General features: G+C 54.8%; 6 protein-coding genes across 6 annotated transcripts; 3 read left to right on the forward strand and 3 right to left on the reverse strand.

Annotated features, from left to right (window-relative positions):
* Positions 1 to 76: 76 nt before the first annotated feature.
* On the reverse strand, positions 77 to 12,926 carry IUM83_11971 (Dynein heavy chain 1; the record flags this gene model as incomplete). The annotated part of the gene is made up of 2 exons (XM_067936566.1): positions 77 to 995; positions 11,743 to 12,926. 2 exons carry the CDS (start codon positions 12,924 to 12,926, stop codon positions 77 to 79), a joined length of 2,103 nt encoding a protein of 700 aa, XP_067792124.1.
* A 130-nt stretch (positions 12,927 to 13,056) lies between these two features.
* Positions 13,057 to 15,918, forward strand: IUM83_11972 (putative ubiquitin-specific protease; the record flags this gene model as incomplete). The annotated part of the gene is made up of 3 exons (XM_067936567.1): positions 13,057 to 13,065; positions 13,136 to 13,657; positions 13,765 to 15,918. The coding sequence occupies 3 exons, from the start codon at positions 13,057 to 13,059 to the stop codon at positions 15,916 to 15,918; spliced, it is 2,685 nt and encodes an 894-aa protein (XP_067792091.1).
* A 254-nt stretch (positions 15,919 to 16,172) lies between these two features.
* IUM83_11973 (50S ribosomal protein L1) lies at positions 16,173 to 18,202 on the forward strand (the record flags this gene model as incomplete). The annotated part of the gene is made up of 2 exons (XM_067936568.1): positions 16,173 to 16,736; positions 17,963 to 18,202. The coding sequence occupies 2 exons, from the start codon at positions 16,173 to 16,175 to the stop codon at positions 18,200 to 18,202; spliced, it is 804 nt and encodes a 267-aa protein (XP_067792241.1).
* Positions 18,203 to 18,358: 156 nt separating this feature from the next.
* IUM83_11974 (uncharacterized protein) lies at positions 18,359 to 19,048 on the reverse strand (the record flags this gene model as incomplete). The annotated part of the gene is made up of 1 exon (XM_067936569.1): positions 18,359 to 19,048. The coding sequence occupies one exon, from the start codon at positions 19,046 to 19,048 to the stop codon at positions 18,359 to 18,361; it is 690 nt and encodes a 229-aa protein (XP_067792125.1).
* A 928-nt stretch (positions 19,049 to 19,976) lies between these two features.
* IUM83_11975 (nudix hydrolase) lies at positions 19,977 to 21,154 on the reverse strand (the record flags this gene model as incomplete). The annotated part of the gene is made up of 4 exons (XM_067936570.1): positions 19,977 to 20,479; positions 20,536 to 20,606; positions 20,680 to 20,939; positions 21,038 to 21,154. 4 exons carry the CDS (start codon positions 21,152 to 21,154, stop codon positions 19,977 to 19,979), a joined length of 951 nt encoding a protein of 316 aa, XP_067792126.1.
* Positions 21,155 to 21,568: 414 nt separating this feature from the next.
* IUM83_11976 (CMGC/MAPK protein kinase) lies at positions 21,569 to 21,940 on the forward strand (the record flags this gene model as incomplete). The annotated part of the gene is made up of 1 exon (XM_067936571.1): positions 21,569 to 21,940. The coding sequence occupies one exon, from the start codon at positions 21,569 to 21,571 to the stop codon at positions 21,938 to 21,940; it is 372 nt and encodes a 123-aa protein (XP_067792127.1).
* Positions 21,941 to 23,662: the final 1,722 nt, after the last annotated feature.

Consider the following 23,662-nt stretch of genomic DNA (forward strand, 5'->3'; position numbering starts at 1 on the left):
AAATGCAATGTTGCGTTCATTTGTCATTACACATTCATTCCGAACAACTTCAACTTGCAGATGTAGCCATGTCGCTTCAATCGTAGATCAGGCTGCGCCACTGCCAGTGCACGATGCAGTTGACGAACTCCGAGATGGAACGCCGCTGCGCGAACGTGAACTGCTTGTTGGGCGGCTCTTCGCGGCGGCAGATCTCGACACGCACGTCTCCCTGGACCTCCGCCTCGAAGCCGCCATCGCTGAATTGCTCGCTGACGCTACCCACGTGACTGCCGTTGATGCTGGCGCTCCTACTTGAGCTGTCGATGCTTCCGTCGCCACTGGCACTGACGTCTCCGTCGTCGGCTGTCCCTGGTTGGGCCACCGCCTGATCCTTGGGCGTGATGAACGTCAAGTGGATAATGAGGTCGAACGTGTCAGGGCACAACAGCAGCAAGTGGCTGCTGTTCTCGTCTTCCTCCTGGAACTGGAACTCGCGCAACTGATCTGCGTAGATGTCCCGTAAGCGTAGCGCTAGCTCCTGCCAGCACACGCCGGACACGCGCAGAAGCTCATCCAGACGCGGGTCCAGCGTCTCTAACGGGGTGCAAATGGACAACCGCAGGCACTCTTCCAGCTGCTGCGGCCCCACTTCCACTCGGAACAAGTCGGTCGGCAATGCAAGCGTGCGTGCGACTTCAGCTCCCGGCCCACGCGTATCGTCAAACAGTAAGCGAGACCACAGCAAATCACGTTCGTAGTGTTGCGCAGCAACATGAAACAGTTCACGTGTAAACAACTGAGCCTCCTGTAGCGCTCGCTCTACCGGAAGTACTGCGTTGCCCACGCCGAGCGCTGACGGCGTGCTCTTCAACAGCAGGAGCTGCACAGAATCCTTGTCCAGAGGTTTGCGAGTCAACGGCTGCGTTGTGATCACCAGTGAGTATCCGCCTGAGGGCTCCACCTTGCGGCTTTGGATCGTCGGAATAATCGTAGATGGTGGTCGATGGAAGAAACTACCAGACGAAGAATGACACACAACCGCATCAGGTGTGCCAAACTGCAGTAGATCCAGTACTTCGAAACGCGACCCATGACAAGCAATGTATCGTAGCAAAATCTGTACCAAAATCGACTCGACACAATTCGATTGCAGCGAAGAAGGTTGCAATGCCACCGTTTCCATCCGAATTACGCAGTCATGCCAGAGGGATGACAAAGGTGCAGCAGCCTTGGGAGCTGCATCGCGAGAAGCAAGGGCCAACGATTGCTGGTTTGGTTGCTGCTGATGCTGTTTACCTGCTGCACGTCGCGTAAATCTTGACTGGCGCAACGATGACCGGGGGACGCCACTGCCTGGGGGTGTGATCGTCGCTTGGGCCATTGATCCCCTGGTTTAATCGTAGTAACCCCCCTCTCTGCAATTCTTTTGTTCGTGAATGATGCTCCCAGTACCGATGTGGTAGGTTTTCTTGGTTCCTCCGGTGGGTCCGGGAAAGCGTGTAGAAAGCACTGAAGCCCTTTGACAATGTTTTGGAACGTGGACGTCTTCTTCCACGCCACGGGTGGAGTTGCCACCAATGCGTCGTCTTCGCCGAGGTGCTTGCCGACACTGTGGCTAGGTCCACTCTGACCTTCATGGAAATCATGAGAGGCACCGACCCACTGAAGCAGATGCTGCTGGAAGTAGCGAATTGTAAATCCATAAATGAGCGCTTGCGTCTTGAGCTGGGCACGTAACCACGCAGCAACACACTGGATCCGTGCACCCGACGCAGCGATAGTTCTCTTCCCGTCTTCGCAGCCAAACGGTTTTGGAATCGCAAGTCCTGCTGCTCTAAGTCGTGCATGCTTACAAGCACTGCAGTCAATCGTACACCTCGGTGGTCGCATTTTACTTCTAGCACCACCACAGAAAGCGGGTACGCATCATAGTTGGCATTTTTCGGGTCCACTTTCCAGCCTCCAGCTTCTGCAGCAGCTCTTTCAGGGTGGTAAAGTACCCGAAAACCCCTCCCGCCAGGTATATCACCTTCATTCGCAGCTACGTGGTCGACTGGGAACGCTCGGGCATGGCTCCTACTAGTATTTATCGTACGAAGTTGTCGGAACCCTAGCGTTCGCAAGTGCACAGCAAACTCCTTGTAAAATTCGCTTGCCACTTCTAGTCGCAACGGCTCCAAGTTGGCGGCAACCTGCTGTTTAATTCCCCGAACATCCGCACCAGCCCCCGCACCCATGCTAAGTACAGTGTGCTCTGTGTATAGTTTCGCCACGGAACATTCGTCACTGTCAAATACAAATTCGCGCTTATAGCTCAACAAATTCACCAGATCCATGCAAGACTGCAGCGCTCGAAGACGATTGCTCCTATCCTCTCCATCTTCGCCTGCAGTCGTCCCAACCATTTCTGCAGCTATCCATCGCTCCACAAATGCTGCCCGGAAACGCTGATGCAGCAAAAGATGTCCACTTGCTATCATATTTGCCACTACATCCTTCGCGACAGGTTCCTCCATTTCTTCATCAGAATTCATAGACCCAAGTCTTCCCAACAAATTAATGCCCACGGTATGGCTGGTTGATCGTGTTTCGAAAGCCTCCCAACGCTTCTCCAGTGCTCCACAGAAGTAAGGCAATGGAGCGTGACTCTTCTTGGGAAAAGATCCCTCTTCGTCGTCTTCTAACTCCATGAAATGTAGCCGCCGCTCCGATATAATCTTTGCAGACCACCGTTCTGCATTTCCAGGAAACAAAACCGAGGCCCCATGCGCATTCCAAGCGCTTTTTCCATGAACTGTGAATACGGCCGGGGTCAGGTGCCGCTGTTTCCTTGCTACTTCTGCGCTGCATTGACGGTGAAGGCAATGGTAGCCCTGACAGCGACGAAGACGATGACGTCGTTACCAAATCGGTCTGCCCAGACCCTCTTCGACGAGTGCTCGCCTGTAGTGGCATACTTGTTCCTGCTGCTGTACCAGTATTGCTTCCTGTCGAATCTGTATCAATGGTGCCTTGACGAGTAGCCACATTCGAATCCGCTCCATCAGCTGAAGTATGCAGACGCGGTCCTTTGGTGTTATGAAGCGGTAAGTCCCATGGTGCAACGCTATCTGAAGACGTTGAGGTTGAACCAGAATTGGCACCCTTGTTCCACTAATTCCTGGCCCCTCCTATTCGGCCAGGAAACCGCCACCCGTGCCCGGGCACGTGCTGCCATCAGTGCCGTGGCAGCTCCTGCGCCCTCTCATTCGCGCTGCAACATCGCTTCGATTTCCCCCTGGGAATGGCATACCAGGGCCTGGTCGTTTATTTGGAGACGATGACACGCTGTCGGAGGCGTTGCTCCCAGTAACTATACCACCACTCTTTGTCCTGCCGAGTTGTCCTCCCGAATGGCTGGTACCATCTCCACTGCTGTGCATACTTCTTTGCGACAATGAAGGCCCCGACACCTCTCGCGAAAGATCAGGTATACTCGGTGGCCCCAACTGTGCGCCCATATTCGTGTTGCTTTTACCTCGAGGTCGCTGATATTGGGAATCAAGAGCCTCCGAGGCTGGTTGCGTCTGTGCTTCACGTAAGTAAGTCCCCATTGCAAAGCCGTCAATCGAGCGCAGACGACTTGCATCCAATACTCTTGGAAACCACTCATTGGAGTGCAGGATTGATAACACTGGTGGGCGATATTCGATGAAATGTACAGAAGAATCTTTGCATAGTACGGCCGTACTTTTGCCCATGCTCTTCCCAGTTCGTTCCGTTCTTCCGACGGTCAGGAACAAACTGCGAGGTTGTAGCACGACAGACCCGATAGGAGCTGCCGCTGTGAGGCCTGACTTTTCCAACAGCAGACTTCGTAATAGTTTTTCACGAAGCATACTCCAGGTCAGTACACGCGCCAAATGCGTTGCCAGCGCCTCCACCAAGGCAGAGCTCATGTTGTATCCGTACAGCTGTAAACCCTTGCTTGTGGACAAGTCCACAACATAGTAAAATGACCGCTTTAGTTCCGCGGTTTCACTGGAATCCGATTTCTGGTGATGGTGGCTACTGCTGTTCGAATGTAGCAACACATCTCTCTCCGAAAAACTCGCGTTCTTTGGGAGGTGTGGCTGGTGTGACAGACCTGCCATAACTCCAACCATGGATGAAGACGTTGTCGATGATAGAGAAGGCGCTGTTGGTACTTGCGAGACCAAATTCGAGTCGGAGCTTGCGCCAGTTGATGCCCATGCAAGTGGCATGCGCCCTGAAACAGAATCCAAATCCGAAATTTCAGAATGAATCGAATCCGTTCGCATCAGCGGCTCAATGTGATGAAGCGCTGAGCTCATCGACGCCGTTGTTTCGGTGTCGGAGTCGCTTGAGTCCTGACCATCGTATGCATCTGAATCACCAGCATGCTTCACAACGAGTCGGAAGTCTTCCGCATAAGGCTCACTCGAGTTCGAAAAAATGTGCACACTGTCTCCGCGGTTCCCAATACTCTCATACACCCCAGAAAGCTTGGATTTCGCATAAACTGCTGGGCGAAGGTGGTGAGGGAGACAACTCAAAAAGCTTCGCACTTGTGCCACGGCGTTTTCGAGATCCCAGGGTGAGATCGACAGGTTCACACCCAGATTTGTCACAGAGGACGAAGGCAAGAGGCATGCGCTCTTGAAAAGCGACACCAATTTGTCCACGTTTTCTGGTAGTTTGGCATGGCTCTCAGATAGATCTAGTATATCTGTATGGGCCTCTTCACCGGAAACGATGTCGCTACTGCCGGCATTTTGGCGCTGCATGGCAATTCCGAGTTTCCTTAGCGTTGCTTCAATGTGGTAGTCGTAAAGAGCCTCATCAAAGAATGTCTCCACAACCTGACTTAATTCTGCATTATGAATAGATCCACGAATCCAAACTTGGCACTTGGCTACCAGCGGAATAATGTCTTGGGCACTTTCATCGGCTTCTGGGTACAATGCTGCGAGTCCGGGGATATCATGCACGCGTTTGACTCTGTGTGTGCCTTCCAAACCAATCTCGTCTTTCGTTGTAGCCAAAGTCTCGCTTCTACCAGGAGTGTTCCGGACAAGATCGACGCGCAGAAGTGCAAGACCCTTGCCTACTCGGGACATAAATCCTGGCGACAGTCGCAAGTCTGGGTTCAGATTGAGAACGTAAGACGTTTGAGCCACAACCTCAGGGTTGGGAGACGCTGATTCAGCTGAAAGATCCACCCGCTAGAAGCCACAGTTTTCGCCTCCTGTGTCTTCAAGAAATAAACAGGGATAAAATCGCTGCATTGAACACCACTGGATCGTTATCTTGCTCTTGAAGCTCTGTCAATGCTTTCCGGTAATCTCTGAAGCAAGCAGGATGCATCCGGGAGCTGTCATGCCCAACTGCATCACGCGATCGCTGTTTGTCTCCGATTGCTCCATCATGCCCTTGTATTATTGCCTTCGAAAGCTCCTCACCAGGAAGGCTAACAGTGCTACCGGCAGAGGCCAGGCTCCCGCGACGTACCCTACGAAACGATCCACTAATTGGATCTCGTGAACTACGTGCGGGCAATGACCCAACACTTGCAACAGGGCGGACGTATGGGGACAGCTTGAGCGTTTGAGATAAATAGTGCAGCAGTCTCGAGCACTCAGATACCTCTCCAGGTAAAATATACTCCACCATACTTGCTGGAGGAGCAGCGGGTGGGCACAAGAATGCCAAGTCTGTCTGGCTTAACTGGAACTTAGTATTTCGGGCGAGCAGCTTCATAAGCACGACTTGCGTAGCTTCGTCCAGCTTCCGCTCCAACAAACGACACAATTCATGCGTTACTTCTTCACCCGGATCAGATACACCAAATACTTCCAGTCGAATTCCAGGCACCCCTGCAGGTGTTGTTGCGGCTGTTACAGTTGTACCGCCAGTACTTCCTCCAGTACTTGACCTAGCAAGACCATTACGCTCCTGACGCTCCTCAACAGCTTCCTCCAGAAACCGACGAGAGCGAATTGTCATAGTAAATGCTGATCTTCATGTAAAAACGTTCCCATCGCGGTCACGATATACAAAAAATGTGGCGGCGGTTGTGTGCTGAAAATGCTCCAATGCTGAAGTGCACAGCATATTGAGAGCAAAGTTGGGTGCTAAACGCTCGTGGAGTTTGAAGAAAGCAAAATACCGCAAGTCACACTCGAACTGCCCAGGCCAGAAAAAACTGGTTTGTTTTCTTTGTCCGTCTAGACCTCCCATGGAATCCAAAGTGCCCATTGACCCTGTTCGCCGTTTGGGTGAACGGGGACTGGATGGTAAATTGCCATTTGGTGGTAGCAGAAGACCATTGCATGTACGTGTTTCGTGAAGTTGCAGCAAAGCAAAACTGGTTAACACGCCGACAAACCGCGCGTACACCGAGTTGAAGACGTGTAAGAACTTCCAACCGATTGAAACCACTAGAAGATGCCCCAAAGCGATCCGGATGGTGAAACCGCAAGCTAATATGATCACTTCCCAGTTCAAAGTAGGCCCAATAGGGTATCTCAAAAGTAGGGTTGGACGTGCCTTCTTGGTCTTCCAGGTTCATGTTCACCAAAGTATCTTCAATGGTATCAACGGCTGTCTTATTCTCCACCACGAAATACACTCCATTACAGTGATGTACACTGAGCAAATCACCCCTCTCGAACTCCCGCTTAAACAAATCAATAGGATTCACTGGCGTTTCCTGGCTCCGAGCCACGAATTCCAGCGGATACCTCGCTTTCGTAACGGCGTCATCAGGCAAGTCATCAAACAATCGCTGGACCAGTGAACCGACAGCGGGCGTAATTTCGTTCGCTGACTTCAAGATTGACAAGATTTCCACACTGCACCACTCCTTGACGTCTTTCCTTACGCGGGTTAGAACTTGACGCTGGAAAAGATGGAGCGTAGAAAAGTTGTGGGTTCGCATTGACGGCAATGTGTTGGTTTTGTTGACTTTAACGCGGTTGTTATCCATTTCAAACGGCATCGGAGATGCCACACGCCCACCATCAAACGCTCGTTCATTTGGCAAAGTCAGCGTCACCAAGCGCAACGCGATGCGGCCCAATGGCGTATCCGAAAATGACTCGGCAACATGCATGACATCAGCCGAAGTGGTGTTTCTTTGGGACCCCTGACTTGCCTTTATCGACGCCAAAAAGGCGTTAAACTCCTCCTGTCGGCTGCTGGGGGAAGTCAACTGAGCTTGTGCAACCATATCTTTCCGCATATCCTCGTACGCGGCTGTACTAGAAGACCGACGTAGAACATCAGAGTCAGGTGTAACTCCTGGGGCGTGTGTGTCGGCAGAATTTGACCGAGTATCTCGCGTGCCGTTGAGCACACGACATTCAAACCTGAAGAAGAATGGCACCGAGAAGCTGGATGTGGCCACAGCTACTTCTTTGTTAAACTCTGCATCTTCTTCCACGGTTGCTTGATGCTGTTCATTGTTTGAGCTGTCTTCTGGCGAAGTAATGACTGGTGGTGGTAATTCACGCCCCAAACTACCACGTCGGCGTCTTACACGTTTTTCGCCACCGTCTCGTCCCGATTCAGAGTCGAGTTTATCAGGGCGATTATCAGTAATCGTGTTGTTGTTCTTTTCAGCAGTGCGACTGAGTTGTGCTCCGGAACTTTGGTCAGTGTTGACACCAGCTTCGTGGTGAGACTGGTTGTCATCCCTTTTCTGGCCTGCTTCACCATCGTTGTCGTCGGAATCCTCCATAAGAACATGCAGATCATATTCACTCGAGGACGGGTCTTCATACACGGTATTTTCGCTACCCGTGAAGTAATAGTACTTGGTTCCAGTGATGGGAACAAACGCACTCGAGAGTATCGTTTCAAAGGATTTTGTCAGCTTGTCTTTGAGAATATCCGCACCAATGCCCGCTGAAACCACAGCGGCAGCTGCTGGGCTCAGAGGTGGAATTTTGTGAGATGCAGCAGTTTCCATCATACGATACAGAAGAGTGATGTCAACATCCACGGGAACTTCAATACAACTTGAGAGTGCCTGCAACAGATCACTATGCTGAACAGCCCCTCCTTCACGTAGAGCCATGTACACGCCACGAGAAAATTATGCTCATGAGCCCGCTTTACTTTCTTGCGGAATCGACGAGACGCAAGGATGCTGTCAGGGCTCTGTCTAGAATGCGACATTCCGACAGAGTCGGAAGGTGGTCGCGCTGCAGGAGACTTTTTCCAAAGCCCGCTTCGATCGAGAGGCAACGCAGGCCGATCATCTCTTACTTTACCACACGGCTTTGAGAAGAACAACTGCTTCAAAATAGTGTGAGGCAAATCCACACGATCCAGCATTTGGCTGCCACTATCATGCAAGTCTGTGGACAATCTAGTGAGCGAACACTCGTAGAATGCAACCTGAAAGAAACCCGATCCCATAATGCCGTTGGCATTTTCGATCAGGAGGTGGAAATCGCAACCATATGATGCACGACGACTGATCTCCTCACAGAATTCATGATCTTCCGGGGTAGATGGAAGGCGGAGCTTTTGGAAATCACGGCCATAACTTTGCTTTTCGTCGCGTGATCCTTGATAATGCCCCATTCGCCAAGATTTGTAGCCTTCGCGGAAACTGCGTCGGCGCTCTTGATAAAGCACGATATCATCCGCCGACACTGACATTCGCACAACTTTAGACTTCGCTCCATCCTCTTCTGCCGCGCGAACAGAGAACTGCTGTTGTGCAGAACTGTCACGATTTCCTTCTTTTCCAGGTGCCTTTTTGGGCAGGTTTAATCTGTTTTCAAATGCATCTTCAATATCACTGGTTTTGAATGATGGGGGCGCCTTGCCTGTACTTTTGTTTTGCACTTGCAGCGTATCCAATGAAGGGAAAAATGCCAAAACCACGCAATCGTCGCTCACAAGCTTAGCGAAACATTTGCCTTTGCTTAAGGCATGGTGGGGTACGCGATCCTTGAAGGTCAGCGACAGGTGGTGCTTCAGCCACAGAGGTAACTGCCCATCCATGCCTTCCCTGAAAAAACGATCGTCTTCAACGCCATTATTCATAAACATGCCAGCTTCCGCAACAACATCTCCGTTGTAATCCGTCCATGAGACTTCACAGTCGCTCAGCCCTCTGAGAGTTAGTTCCAGCATAGAATAGAGGTTCTCGTTAGCTGACGATACCGAAGGCGAATTTCCAGCACTTTTTGATTCTTCCAATCCGCTCGCAGAAATTCTGCCATTTTGCAGATACATCAGGAAATGTTCTGTTGACCGTTTTGAAGTAGCCAGAAGCCTAGCTGTGCTGAATGGAGGAAGAATCATGCCATTCTCAGCTGCTAGTTGCCTATCCATACTCCAGTTGGAGCCGACGATACCATCAGCATCTTTACTCAACTGATTCAGCAACTCGACGTTCTCACGTAGATTAATAATGCAATCAAACGTGTACAAGCACGAAAGAAAGTGGCGGTCACTCTTGAAAATATAGCCGCGGATTAGGTGGAGCAGTTCACTTTCACCCAAGTACGTAGATCCACCATCCCAATCAATACTTACATCCTCTTGTTCCATGGACTTCTGTTCTTCTTCTACAGAACCAATTGATGATATGGAAACTCGATCAGTTCCTCTTGGCGTATTATTTCGATGCGCACCACGGCTTTCATAGTTTTCAAACGGCGTATTGTGCCCAATCGCTTGCTTCAAACTCCAGTGAAACTTGTCGTTATGATCGACTTCGTCGGATAACCGCGTTTTCACGGTACCATGCTGCGGTTCCATCCAGAAAGAAGTCATCAAGCAAGTATCCGAGACGCGGCGAAGTGCATATTGCACTAACGCCGTCTTTGTGTGGCCCTTTTCGTCTTCCATCAAAATCTCCCTACCAAACACCACGCTTTCAACGTGCGCAGCTTGACCATCGTCCCCCTCCTCCATCTTCCAGTCCAAAACCCAGAATCCGCAGCTGATTCGAGCATCGTGTAGCCGACGCATCACGTCCAACAGTGCCGTTAGGTTTGTCACTTCCCATTTCCAACTCGAATGCCACACGTATGCACCAAAACCCGGTGCAGCTGTAATTCACTACCTCCACAACAAGTACTGGATGGCGGAATAGCTCCTGCATTCTTCTCAGCCTCCAATGTCGGTGAGGCTACATAATAGTCGAAGGGGCCAGGTTCCTGGTCAATACCATGGAGCAGGAGAGTGTCATGTGTCACGAGAAGACGGCTCAGCATGCGATGGCAGAGAATGACAGGAGTTTCTGCCATTGAAGGCGACAGTAATTTTGCTGGAGAGGGCGTCACCGCAACTTCATTGATACCAGCAAAATCGTGCTCTTCAGATCGTTCAGCACTTGTCGGCGGGTTGATGCTCTCGTCGCAAAGAATGCCACGTGAACTGCGCAGAGCGTTTTGTTTTAAACTCGAGCCGCACAAAGCAGAGAGCTGCTTTACTCTCTTTTGTGCTGTTGCTTTCTTCGCCTTGCGCGGCATCATCTCCATTGTTGTTTTGACTGCGTTGACGACGTCGCATTGCAATACCCCCCCTGATGCCGTTGCTGATGACGGCGACGCCTTGGCCCTTGGAGGAGCGTGAGCCTTGTCTGCAGCAGTTGAACATAGAAACTTCAAGAACAAATCTTGTGACAGCTTTTGTGACGACCACTTGACAAGAATGGCGATCAGAGGCTCAGCAAGACTCTCGACTCCAATAGGAATATTCGCACTGTTCGTCCCGTACACATTTGCACCATGGTTGTGGATCATTCCTTGTGACGTATTTCCTGCACCGCGCAAATGCGAGCCTGTGATACCGCGCTCTACCATTCCATGCATTTCATTTCGATAAAATAGATCTGTGCAAGCATCACTTTTAACGATACAAAGAATCTCAAATCGTTCCACAGAAAACCACCGGTGCCACAACACCGTAGAAAGTTCACCAATAATGTTGAAGACTGGATGTGAGCTGGTGATCTTCGGAGTCACAGACGCTGACGACGAGTTCGCGCTTGTGCCAAAAGAGAACTGATTGGCAACGGAATCACTGCTTTCACTAATACTAGCCGTCGCTGTCATCAAGTGCAATAACACACGATCGACGTCCTGAACATTGCGGATAAACTCGTGAACGAAAACTGGTGATGCCATGGAAACGTCTCCACCCCGTCCCCGGGCTGCAGCTCCTATGGTCCTTTCCCCGCCTCCTGAAGGTCGCTGCATCGTATCTTCAAACGCACGGAGAAAGTCTGCATATGCCAGTATGTTCATCTTGACGTACCACTCGCTCCACGCAGTTCTCTGATCTTTAGAAAATATAGATGCAGTTTTCCTTGCTGATGAGGACGGTGGTCCTTTCAATCCTTGTCCACTTGGCCGTCGGCCGGGATGGGACGTTGTGGTACCTGACGTCGCCGGGGTTGCGGTGTTTTCAGTGGTTGTCGACACAACATATTCAAGCCACACATTCTGTTTCCATTGCAGTAAGAACACAATCAAAATCTTTGTGACTTCGTTGGAGCGCCCATTAGCGGCGTTCGCAGCTCCACTGCCATTGTTAGCATGCCGCGGAGAGTCTGTAGTAGCTTGGTTAGACCCTCCGTCCGCCAACAGTGGCTGTTGATAAGTTTTCACGTGGACCTTGTTAATTGAAAACCCTTCGCAAAGTCGCGCCTCCACGATACGATTCACGTCAGCAAAGATACGATATTCATGCACTTTTTCACGCCACATTCGATAGGGGCGGAGAGGCAGCAACGTTCTGCCATCAAACGAGGTGCTATCCATTTCGTTCAGCTTCACCACAGGGGCCGAGTTTGCGTGCACACTCGACTTGCGCAGGAAACACGAGTCTTGCAGTCCCGTCATCTTCTTCGCCACATTACTGCATGTGCTCGTCGTCCCATAGCAAGCTTCATGAATAGCGGCATAATCAAACACTGTTCCACCCGTGTACTCCGCCACGAACCGCAAGAGGTGCGTATCCGGGACGAATCCAAACGTGGCGCTCAATTCGTCTTCTCCGCCTCCGCCGATCCTCAAGAAGTGGCACTGAATGTCATGGCGCACCAGTTGCATCAGCAAATTGTCGTACGAGTACGCGTCCCGAACATCCACGACGCCATCCGTGACCAGCACCACCATCGGCGCGCAATCTGAAGGCAGCGAGTTGAGCGCGAAGACGGCGTTCTGCAAGATCCAGTCGAGCGACGCAGGCGTCGCGTTGCCTAGATACCCCCACTGCCCGAGCTCCTGCGCCTGGGCCGCCCAGTCGTTCTCGATGAGCTGGAACCGGTCCTTGATGAGCTGCAGGAAGCTGGCGGCGTTGGCCGGCGTGACGATGTAGCCCTGCATGATGACGCAGAGCGACTCCACGAGCGCGCCCTGCACCAGCACCGACACGTGCAGCTCCGGCGTGAAGGCCAGGCCGCCCACCTCCATGGGGCGCAGCATGCTCCAGATCAAGAGCTCCACGCTCTCGTAGAGCAGGTCCAGGAACAGGCGGCCGCTCGACGGGTCGATGGACAGGATGGAGGGCGACGCGTCCAGGCACAGCACGCAGCGGTAGCGCTGGAACACGGCGGCGACGCGCGTGTCCGGCGTCAAGTGGCCCTGGACGTTGGTCTGCAGCTGCAGCGCGGGTCTGGCGCGCCCTGTCCTGTGGCCGGCGTCCTCCTGCTTGCTCTTCTCGGGCCTCGGCGGCTGCTCGAACAGCACGGCGGCCACGCTCATGCCCTCGCCCAGCTCGATGCCGCGACTGGGCTCGGGCGCCTTCTGGTCCTCCTCGCGCTCGGCGGGCGGCAGCATCTCCAGCGCCAGCTGCCGGAAGTGCCACAGCGACAGCGTCGTGTGGTTCAGCACGCTCACGTCCGCGCCGCGCAGGACCAGCTCCTCCACGCGCGGCAGCGGCGCCGACGCCGGCGCCCCAGCAGGTGGAGCCATTGCGGAATCGAAGTGACCCGGTGCGATGGTGTGGCGGCACACCACTTTGTGATGTGGCGCACATTAACTAGTGTTTTTTTCTGGTGTACGTTACATCAGTAGACCAAAAGATCAGACCGCCTGGGGGAGCATGGCCAAGGTACGTCGGGTAGGCGCATGCGCCTCCGCCCCGAAGCTCTGACTGACCTTCGCCGCGCTATTGTCGTCAGGGCAAGAAGAAGCAGTCGAGGAAGGGCCACAAGCGCCACGCGCCCAAGCAGAACGGCGCCGCCGCGGAGGACGCGCCCGCCAATGGCGCGGCCAAGCGCCTGGACCGCGATAAGCAGCGCGCGATCGTCAAGCGCCTCGTGACGCAGGCGGACCAGCAGGGGCTGCAGGTGGGAGACCGCCGCTTCGTGCTCTCGGCCAAGTGGTGGGAGCGCTGGTGCGAGTTCGTGGGCTACGACGACCAGCAGGACGCGCCCGCGGCGGGCGCGGCGGCCAACCCGGCGCCCAGCCGCATCAACAACCTGCCGCTGCTCCACGTGAGCGCGGAGACGCCGCTGGACGAGCTCATGGGCGGCCCGCTGCGGCCGCAGCTCAAGGAGAACTACCACTACGTGCTCATCCCGCAGGAGGTCTGGGACGCGCTCGTGATCTGGTACGGCGGAGGCCCCACCATCGCTCGGTTCGTCAAGCAGGTCGGGGACCCAGAGCTCGGCAACGCCTTCAACCGCGTGGACGTCTACCCGGTACGTTTATACCGGGTATGCTTTTTTCTTACGTTGATTTTTATACGTTGATTTTTATTTGGTAGCTTGGGGTTGACTAAATGAAAAAAAATATGTTTGTCCTCCAGGAACAACCGGAAGATGACGAGCCGGAAGTTACGACAAATGGGACAAAAGACTCCACCACGAAGAAAAAATGCGACACGCCCGCCGAGTCGAAGTTGAATGGCGCCAAAAATGATGCTGCTTCTGGCGGCAAGCTCGCTGTGCAGCGGAAACCGAGCGCTGTGAACAGTTCCATCCCGAAGCTCTGCGGGGCCTGTCGGAAGACTACAGGGTCGTTGAAGCGGTGTGGCAACTGTCAGCTCATTTGGTACTGCGGTGCGAACTGTCAGATGTCTCACTGGAAGTATCACAAGGGCGTGTGCCGCTCGACGCTCACTGCTGAAGAGAAGGAGGACGAAATCTTGCAGGGATTGAAAGCAGAAAGGCGAGGTAAAATGGGTCTTCGCAATCTGGGCAATACTTGCTTCATGAATTCGGCACTGCAATGCTTGAGTCACGCGGAGCTAATTACTCGTTATTTCTTGAGCAACAAGTACAAGAAGGATTTAAACCGCGATAACCCGCTAGGAACGGGTGGAAACCTCGCTGAAGAGTACGACGGTTTGCTGAAGGAGCTATGGTTCGGCACTGTGCCGAGCACGTCCCCGGCCAGCTTAAAGCGTGCCATCAGTCGCTTTGCGCCCCAGTTTTCTGGTTTCCAACAGCACGATTCGCAGGAATTGCTTGCATACATCATTGATGGCTTGCATGAAGATCTGAACCGTGTCAAACACAAGCCGTACACTGAGGTGAAAGAGTCAGATGGTTCGCAGGACGATGCTGCGGTGGCGAAGGAAGCGTGGGAGCGCCATTTGCTTCGAAATGACAGCATCTTCGTGGATCACGTTCAGGGTCAGTTCAAGTCAACGGTTGTGTGTCCAATTTGCAACAAGGTGTCGATTACGTTCGATCCGTTTAATTGCATTCAACTGGAACTGCCGCAGCAACTGAACCGCCACATAGAAGTCATTTTCGTCCCAAGCGAGCCTGGCAAGTCCATGACTCGGTATCTCGTCGAAGTACCCAAGAAGGGAAGTGTTCTCTTGCTGAAGCGAGCGCTGGCCAAGCTCTGTGGAGTGAGCCCTAGCGCTCTCCTGGCAGCAGACATTTATCAATCGATGAGCTACCGGGTCATCGGGGATACGGAGCGGCTGAACCGACTACGAGAAGATGATCGGATCCTCATGTACCAAGTGGACTACATGCCAACTGACAAAACTGTGCAATACGGTTTTCTTTATCACCGAGTTGAGTCTTCCCTGACGGGCGACCCGCTGCTCTTCACCTACACTGCTTCATCTACGTGTGCGGAGATGTTGGAGAAGTGGAGTGATTTATTGAGTTCACACGTCTCTCAAAAATCAAGCGCGAAGATTCCCAGCAACATGCTATCTCAATGCGTGTATCTTTCGGACCGCGATGGTATGTACTTGCGCAACGAACCCGTTCCTTTCGCTACTGACGCGAAATTTTCCGACTTCGCTACGCTACATGATGACGAGTCATCTGATGAGTTGGTGTTCGCCACGGTTGCCTGGTCCTCCTCGATGTTGTCCTCGTCAGCGTCTCCTCGGCCTGATGTTGAAAGGATCGTCAACCATGAGAGCATACGCGGGAAGTCGAGCGGATCTCGCGCACATGAAGGCATTTCTCTGGATGACTGCTTCAGGAACTTCGTGAAACCAGAGACGCTTGATCAGGCAAACTTATGGTACTGCAGCAAGTGCAAAGAACACCGTCAAGCGCGCAAAACCATGGAGATGTGGCGCCTACCCGACGTGTTGGTGCTGTCGCTCAAGCGGTTCGAGTACCGCAATGAGATCCTGCGCGACAAGCTGGACGTGTACGTTGACTTCCCGTTGGAGGGTCTGGACATGTCGCCGTACTGTCTCGAGAAGAGCAGCGGCAAGGACCACCTAAGCTACGACCTGTTCGCAGTGAGCAACCACTACGGCAGCATGGGCTTCGGCCACTACACGGCTTATGCCAAGAGCTGGAAGGACGGCGACGGCGAGATGTTCCCGGGCTGGTACACGTTCGACGACAGTCTCGTGACACCGGCGATGCCCAGTCAGGTCAAATCCAACGCAGCCTACATTTTGTTCTACAAGCGCAAGAACCTCCAGGCCGAGCCGATCCCCAAGCAGGCCCCGAAAGCCGAGGCAAAGCAGAGTTAGCTGCATACCGCCAGTGAACGCCTAGTATCGAGAGCAGAAGGACAGATACTAAGACCAATGTAGACACGCTATTAGACAGATTCCCGTAGCGTCAAATTACCGTTCCCGTTTCGAGCAGTACCGTGACAGGTACGCAGCAAACCAACGAGCCAACTCAAAACCGAAATGACTGGAGTTTGTATAGAAATCGCCCCGTCTAAATTAATAATCTCGTCATCCACCCACAGTTGCCTTCAATACTGTACATCTTGGATATGACGATGGCGACGGCGGCGGCTCCGCCCAGGGCGGGCGCGAGTGAGGCGACTACAGTGTTCCACGACGAGCCGTGGACGGCGGAGGTGGCGCGCCTGCTGCTGGAGGTGGACGAGGGCTGGGTGGGCTACCGCGGCGACGCGGCCTGGAGCTGGCACGAGGAGACGTACACGGCGTTCGCGGCCGTGTGCGCCGAGCGCCGCTGGCCGGCCAACTCACAGGGCGCGTGCGTGGCCATGCTGCACGCATTGCGCACGGGCGCCGTCAACATGAAGCTCAGCCGCGCCACGCGCAGCTCCGATGGCTGCGCGCAGTGGTCGCTGGTCGAGATGCGCGAGCTGGGCGCGCAGATGCGGCGCGTGGTGGACGGCCAGCTCCCCACGGCGCGCTGGTCGGCGCAGCTCGTGGTGTTCGTGGCTGCCATGAGGGCCAAGGACGCCAGCTACAGCATCGACGGCCGCTCGGTCGAGGACTTTGCCGTCCGCGCGGGCAAGTACGTCCCCGACCCGATCTTGCGGGTCATCGACCCGAACGGAGACAACGGCAAGACGCCACCGACGGAGGTGGCGAATAGGCGGAGGGCGCCAACGCCGGAGCCACAAAACAGGACGACAACGACGGCGTCAAAGGACGCTCGCAACGATGCACCACGAGCTGCAGTGGCCAACACCAGGAACCTACAGAGATCACCGACACTCGAGCTTGAAGAACGACAAAAGAAAACGACAACGACCGCGGAAGAGTCGAAGAGCGCTGGTAGTAGTGAGCCGCTAGCCTCACCGGGCAACACTAGAAAAGCACAGAGGTTGCCAACGTCGGAGCCTGAGGAACGACAAAAGAGGGCGAAATCTCAAACCAGAAAATCGGCGGCAGCGAAGGACGCTGCGGTGGCGCAGGCTAGAAAGACACGAACGCCGACCCTGGAGCGTGAGCGGCAAAGTCGAACGACCTCCCAAAAGAGACAAACAGCGACGACGGTGGCGGAGAAGGACAGTAAGAAGGTTCTCATGGTCAATACTAGAAAATCACGGAGGACGCTGACGCCGGAGTCGGAAGAACGGCGAACGAGGGTGCCAAAAGGGCAGGCACAGACGGCGAAGGAAGACGCCGATAGTGATGACGCTCCACTTATTGCGGTGGCCAAGACGAGGAAGACACGGAGAACGTCGGAGCCGGAAGACCGGCCAAACGTGACCAGACAAACGGCAGCAATGAAGGACAGTGATGATGAACCGCTAGTGCCACGCAGAAGCACAAGATCGCAATCTACACGAAATGACAGTGATGATGAGCCGCTGGCGACACGCAGAAATACTAGATCGAAATCTGCGCGCCAGGCTCAGAGCAAGAAGAGAGTCCGTAAGAGGAGTGTTGAGTCGGATGGAGACGACTCATATCATGACCCGACATCGGAGGAAGACAGGGACGCGTTCTGGCTGCACCCATTGGAGACGGAGGAGGACAGTGTCCCTGCTACTCAAGAGGTCACGAGTCAAGGGAATTGTTTCCTCAGCTAGCAGAGCAACCAACTTCTATCAACCCTACCTCTGCAGGTCAAGGTCGACCTCACGGTAAAACCCAGCGGCCTTCCTACGCGTCAAGTCACCATGAAGAACCACTGACTGAAGCACAACCATCTCCTCGCCAGAACTCACCAGCTGAGCATTCACCATCTCCTACAAGTGAAGACCCACCGGTTGAACAGCGTGAGCCTCCGCGCGAAAGTAGCCAAGTTCGAAAGTGTCGCCAAGATTTAGCCGAGCAAGCGCGAACTATGAATGATAGGCAGCGTAGCATGTCGCCAGCACGACAACCGAGCCGCAAGTACCAGCGAGGCCAGAACAACGATCGTGTGCACACTGACGGTCGATCCAGCAACAGCACGCTTTTCCGCAGCCTCAACCCGTACGACCGGCCGGGGAAGCCGTGGGGCGAGTTCGTGGTTGAAGTGCTGCTCGCAGAGAGAGCCGCCCGCAACGAAGACGAGCTGGACTACGTGCAGTTCGTGAGAGGCCTCTATGAGATTTAGGCCGCGTCGTTGCTGCCTCGAAACGCTTACCGCTTAGTCGAACTGCTCGCAAGCACACGACCATCGTGCGCGTGCAGACGACGGACCAAACCGAACTGATTGCACCACCAGTACCTACATGCATTTGGAGTTGGAGCTGCTAGCATCGTGTTCTTCCTACAATTGGTGCTCTCCTTTGTTGCGTCTGCTGCTGCCCGGTCGTCGGCTGTTGCCTCCGGCGGACCGTTGGGCGCTCCTGCTACTGGAGCTACTACTGCTGGACTTGCTGCTCGAGCCGAGCCCGGACCTGGAGCTCGAACTGGAGCTGGTGGCAGATCTGGAGCTGCCTTCTCGTCGCGAGCTGGAGCTGGAGCTGGAGCTTGACGCCGGGTTCTTGTTCTTCTCGGCGCGACGCCGCGCCTGTGCGCGCTTCTTCTTCTTCTCCTCCTCCGACATCTCGTACTTGTAGAACTCCTTCTCGGCCGACGGCAGGTTGCCCGGCTGCGGCGACGTGGGCGACTTGCCGGTCTTGAGCCCGGCGATGCGGTTCTTGGCCAGCACCAGCGCGCTCGCGGCCTTGACGCGGCCGGCGGACGCGACCGTCGCGGCGGTGGACGCCGCCGTCGTGGCCTTCTCCTTGCCCACGGTGGCGGCCGAGGACGCCACCTGGAAGGCCTGCGACGTCTTGACCTTCTCGCGGCCCAGCGTGGCGGCCACCGTGGCGCTCTGGAACGTCGAGGAGCTCTTGGCCGCCGCCAGCGCCTGCGTGCCCTTCTCCTTGCCCATCTCGGCCGCCGCCGCGCCCGCGAAGTACAGCGTGTTGCCGGCGCGGTTGGCCATGCTCTTGAGGTTGTTCAGGTCCATCATGAACGGGACGCAGGGAGAGCCCGGAGACCGTGTCTTGTCGACTAACGTCAGCGATTTCGATTATGGCCGGAAGCGCGGGCTCTGCCGTAGAATTCAGGTAAAATACCCATAATGACAGGATTCACCAGCCAATCATAATGAGCGAAGACTGTACATAACGACAATGATTGGGTAAATACCTGATGAGAATATGTCGAGTTTTATGGTGGTTGTCCGGGTTTTGGTGTAGAGGCCAGACGCGGTTGCCGTCAAGCCGCGACCAGCTCGCCGAAGCGAGTACGGAGCTGGTAATACGTGCAGTCTACATTGTACTTGCAGACTCTACAAGTACAAGCTGTAGATGCCGTTAGCTGGATTGGAGCCATCGGGACGCGGAGCAATGCGCGTTCCACGTTCTGATTTCTGGCAAGCCAAGAATCCAGCGCGAGGCTTTCGCCGGAGATAAGGCCGCGCTGCCCATGACTTGGCTTCCCGATTCACCCCGCAGCACGTGGCTGGGCACCAACGCGATGTTTCTGATCCGGCGAGAGATTGGAGCACGAACAGCGACGGATACAGACAGCGTAGTGGGATACATGTAGCACCGCGCTGCCTGGCAGCGCCAGCGCAGCCCAAATCCGATTACAATTTGAGACGAAGCCTCTCATTCAACGATAAGCTTAGCGCTGAATGTGCGAATCAGAATAATTACGTTACGTTTTGGCGCTAACAACGATTCAACATTATTTTAGTTTTCTGAGTTTTGTGAGAACTTTGAGCCGATTTTTAGACGTGGCTACAACACAAAGAACTTGGCCCGTGTGCTCTGAATCAAATACTTGAAGTACTAAACACTCCTGCCAGGCTACACGAAGCCCTAGTTCGTTCGGGTCGACTAAGACATCGACGTCAGGGCTGCCGTCGAAGGTGCGTGCCTACAGGATACTTGCTACAGGTGGCTGTACACGACGCCGACGAGCAGCATGGCTGAGAGGGTGGCGGTGCCCGCCACGACCTTGTCCGGGTAGCGCATGCAGTACAGGACAATGTCGCCGAGCAGCTTCGAGTCGAAGTGCTGCGCGTCCGGACGCATGGGGAGCGGTGAGCCCGCTGCCTTAAACAGCTCCACCACACTGCGCAGCGTCAATCCCCAGAGGACAAAGTCCTTCACCTCGCGACGCGGGAGCCGCTCGTCGTCCGGTGGCGGGTGGTCGGGTCTCGGCAGGTAAATGCAGTCGAACTGCATGTTGCCAAGCACCTTCTTCGCCAGCGCCAATATCTGCGGGTGCATGCGCAGACTCATGAGACTGTCTTCCAGCGGGTACGAGAGGATCTGGTATCGCCGCGTATTGAAGATCTCCTGCACGTCCACCCAGAACACGTCCGAGATCTCGGACTCCTGCACCTTGGGCTTGTAGTCGTGCTCGTCTGCTGCAACGTCAATGAAGAAGACTGCGGCAACAGATGTCAGCTCTGTCGATTTCGACAGTCAAACGAACCTCCATTACCTTGCGTGCTGACGCTGAGCGAGCGCAGGTGTGTGTTGATAGGCGGCAAGTTGCCGATCCAGTGCACATGCCTATTAACATTTGGTAATTTGTCAAGATAGGTACAAGGTCACATCACATATCCACCCCTGACGCCTCACGTACGGGCTCGTGAGGTCCAGCCCGACCTCCTCCATCGTCTCTCGCTGCGCCGTCTCACGGAGTGACTCCCAGTCCGTCCACTCCTCCGACACGTCGTCCAGCGCGCTAAGATCCATCTTGGTCTTCTTCTGGCGGCGGCCGCCGGGGAACGCCACTTGGCCACTCCACGTGTCCTTCTCGTTCACCGTGCGCCGCACGAATAGCAGCTCCAGCGAGCGCTGCTCCTTCTCCTTCCACCGGAACACGGCTGCCACGCTCGCACGCTGCAATGGCAGCAACAATAGCAACAATAGCAGCAGCAACGCCAGTCAGTGGAGGATTTCTGGACGGTCTCAGCTCAGTTGAATTCCCCCGTCCTCACCACGAACGGCGCGTCGTGGCGCGGCGGCAGCTGCTTGGCCAGATTGCGCTTGAGCAGCGGCACCAGCGACGTCACCACGCTCTGCTCCACGAACCTGCGCGCGCCGGCAGAGCTCATGGTGTCCGTCCGACCGATCGATGCGCGGGCTTGACCAGTTGAAGGGGACTGTTGACGTGAGGTGACGGAGGAGCTGGTCGCGGCTAGGGCTACGCAGCATACAAACCGCAGCATGTTTCAAATCGTCCCGTCGAGATGGCTACAGCCACTCTATCGGGGATCACTCCCCACTTTGTGACGTTAGGAACAGCAATAACTCGAAACTGATTTGACCGACTCGGACGGAGGTGAGTGAGGCAGCGTGTCGAGGCCTGGGAATGGAGGCTTCCGCGGCGTCTCCGCCCGTGCGCGGGGCTCGTTCGCGTCCCTAGACGCCGGATCTCCCGACGCTCCCCGGCCCCGGTGCGCCGCACCTGGACCCGCAGCAGCCGCACGACGGCGGCACAGCACGCGGCGTCGGGCACCTCCACGTCGCTGTCCGACGCCGTGGGCGCCAACCTGCTGATGCAGCTGATCCCCATCCACTGGGACGGGCCGGCACGCAAGAAGGGCGACTGGCTGCCGCGCTGGGACGACGTGTACCTGAGTCTGGACGGCGTCATGCTGCGCGTGTTCGAGTCGCGCGGCCGCTTCCTGGAGGTGCTGGAGCTGGAGCAGGAGCAGCAGCAACAGCAGCTGCAAGACAGCGCCGCGAAGCCCGTGGTGATCGACAAGAAGCACTGCTACACGGTCACGGCCGTGGACAAGGAGAACGTGGGGCGGCCGCACGGCTTCCACGTCAAGACCAAGGAGAAGAGCAAGCCGCTGCACCTCGTGGTGGACAGCGAGCTGGAGCGGGTGCTGTGATCCACCTGCTCGGGGCAGTGGTGGACCAGGTGCAGGAGGTGCTGCCCAAGGCGCAGAGGTGAAAGCCGTGGGCTCCAAGGTCGAGAGCTCGCCCAGGAAGACCATGACTTTGGCGCCGCTGTCCTCCGAGGAGACCGAGGGTGCAGACGTTGACGTTGCTGGGCACGCCCGTAAGTGTGGAGCTCAGCATGTTCTACGACGGCTGGGGATGCATTCCAAGCGCGGAAAAATTTTGCACTGCTGATGCCGAGTTTGCATCCGAACATCACGTTGACGTCGAACTACCCGCCGAGTGTTCCTATTGCGGGCGAATATCACGGACTGTCGGGTGTGCTGGCCTTTTCAATTTACATTGCTCCATGGATGTATCGCACTATGAAGTGGAGCACGTGGCACGACGTGGGGATCTGGCGGTCGTTTCTGGCCGCGAAACGATACGAAGTGCGGAGAGCGGAAGGCGATTTCGCCACTTGTGGAAGCATGAACTGCGGTTTGAGGCTGATGGACGAATAAGCCATATTAATATTTTAGCGGATAAGACGGCCGCGGCCGTGGCATTTGCCAACGGCGGAGGAACTGGAACAGGTGCAGTGACGAGTGAGGTGAAAGGGCCAGCATTGGCTGCACTTCCGCGCGAGCGTGAAAGGCAAACCAGCAGTCCACCAGGCGAGATTCGTGTGGTGTGTATATCTGGTGAGAATTTCCGAAGACGCAAGCCTGCAACAGGGGAGGTAGTGGATACAAGGTGATAATTGGGCTAAATGAATTCCCACACCTCACGACCAAAGCACCTGGGACGAAAAATACGAGCAGTACCAGCAGGGGATGTGACCACTATTAGCACGGACGGATTGAACCGTGTGGGCTCGTGGAAATCGATTCGACGCGGGGTAAAGAGCAGTGGCGGCAAAGGACCGTTTTGGGCTGAAACACTGCACCTAGAGTTTTCCGGCGCTGTTCCTGGTTCAACGGCTACGTTATGCGTCGACGTGTGGAGCCTTGTCATCGGCGATGAACTTGTAGGCTGTGCTAAGGTAAACTTGGCTGATTATTTGGGCTCCTCCGAGGAACGGAAGGCAAATCGCATCTGTGGCTGTACCGAAGTGGTTTGATATCTACCGAGCCGAGACATTCGAGAAGGGGCGAGGGATGCGATAATGGAAGCTGTGGGCTCTAGAAATTAGTATCCCAGCTTTGCCGCTTACATAGAGGAGGATGACTCGATGGACGAAGATGGCGATGTGAGCATGAGTGAAGAAGGAGAGCTGTCTGTCACTTCGACGGACGGAAGCACTCCTATAATGAGTGGAAGAACGCCAAGACATCGTAAAAGTTTCGACAGGCTACAGGAACTACACAAGCAAACCGGCTCAGGTCGACGGGTTTCTGAACGCTATTCTCATGCTGGTTTTGATGCCCCGGTGGCTTTGAAATGGTAGAGGCTGCAGATGCTGCGGATAAGCAGAACAAGAAGTCTTCGGAGGAGGAGGAAGAAATGTACACGTTTACAGTAGCATCGACCAAGTTCCGCGTGTACAGACGATATCAGCTTATTCGTGCGATCGGTCATGGCGCGTACGGGGTAGTAATTGCGGCAAGCGACCAAGTCACAGGAAACTCGGTGGCAATTAAGAACATCCCCGTACATTTGACGACCTCGTAGATGCGAAGCGCATCGTACGCGAGATTCGGCTCATGAGGCATTTGCGCCACCCACACGTT

The sequence above is a fragment of the Phytophthora cinnamomi genome, assembly GCF_018691715.1.
Source record: "Phytophthora cinnamomi strain GKB4 chromosome Unknown Contig37, whole genome shotgun sequence".
Classification (NCBI taxonomy): Eukaryota; Oomycota; class Peronosporomycetes; order Peronosporales; family Peronosporaceae; genus Phytophthora; species Phytophthora cinnamomi.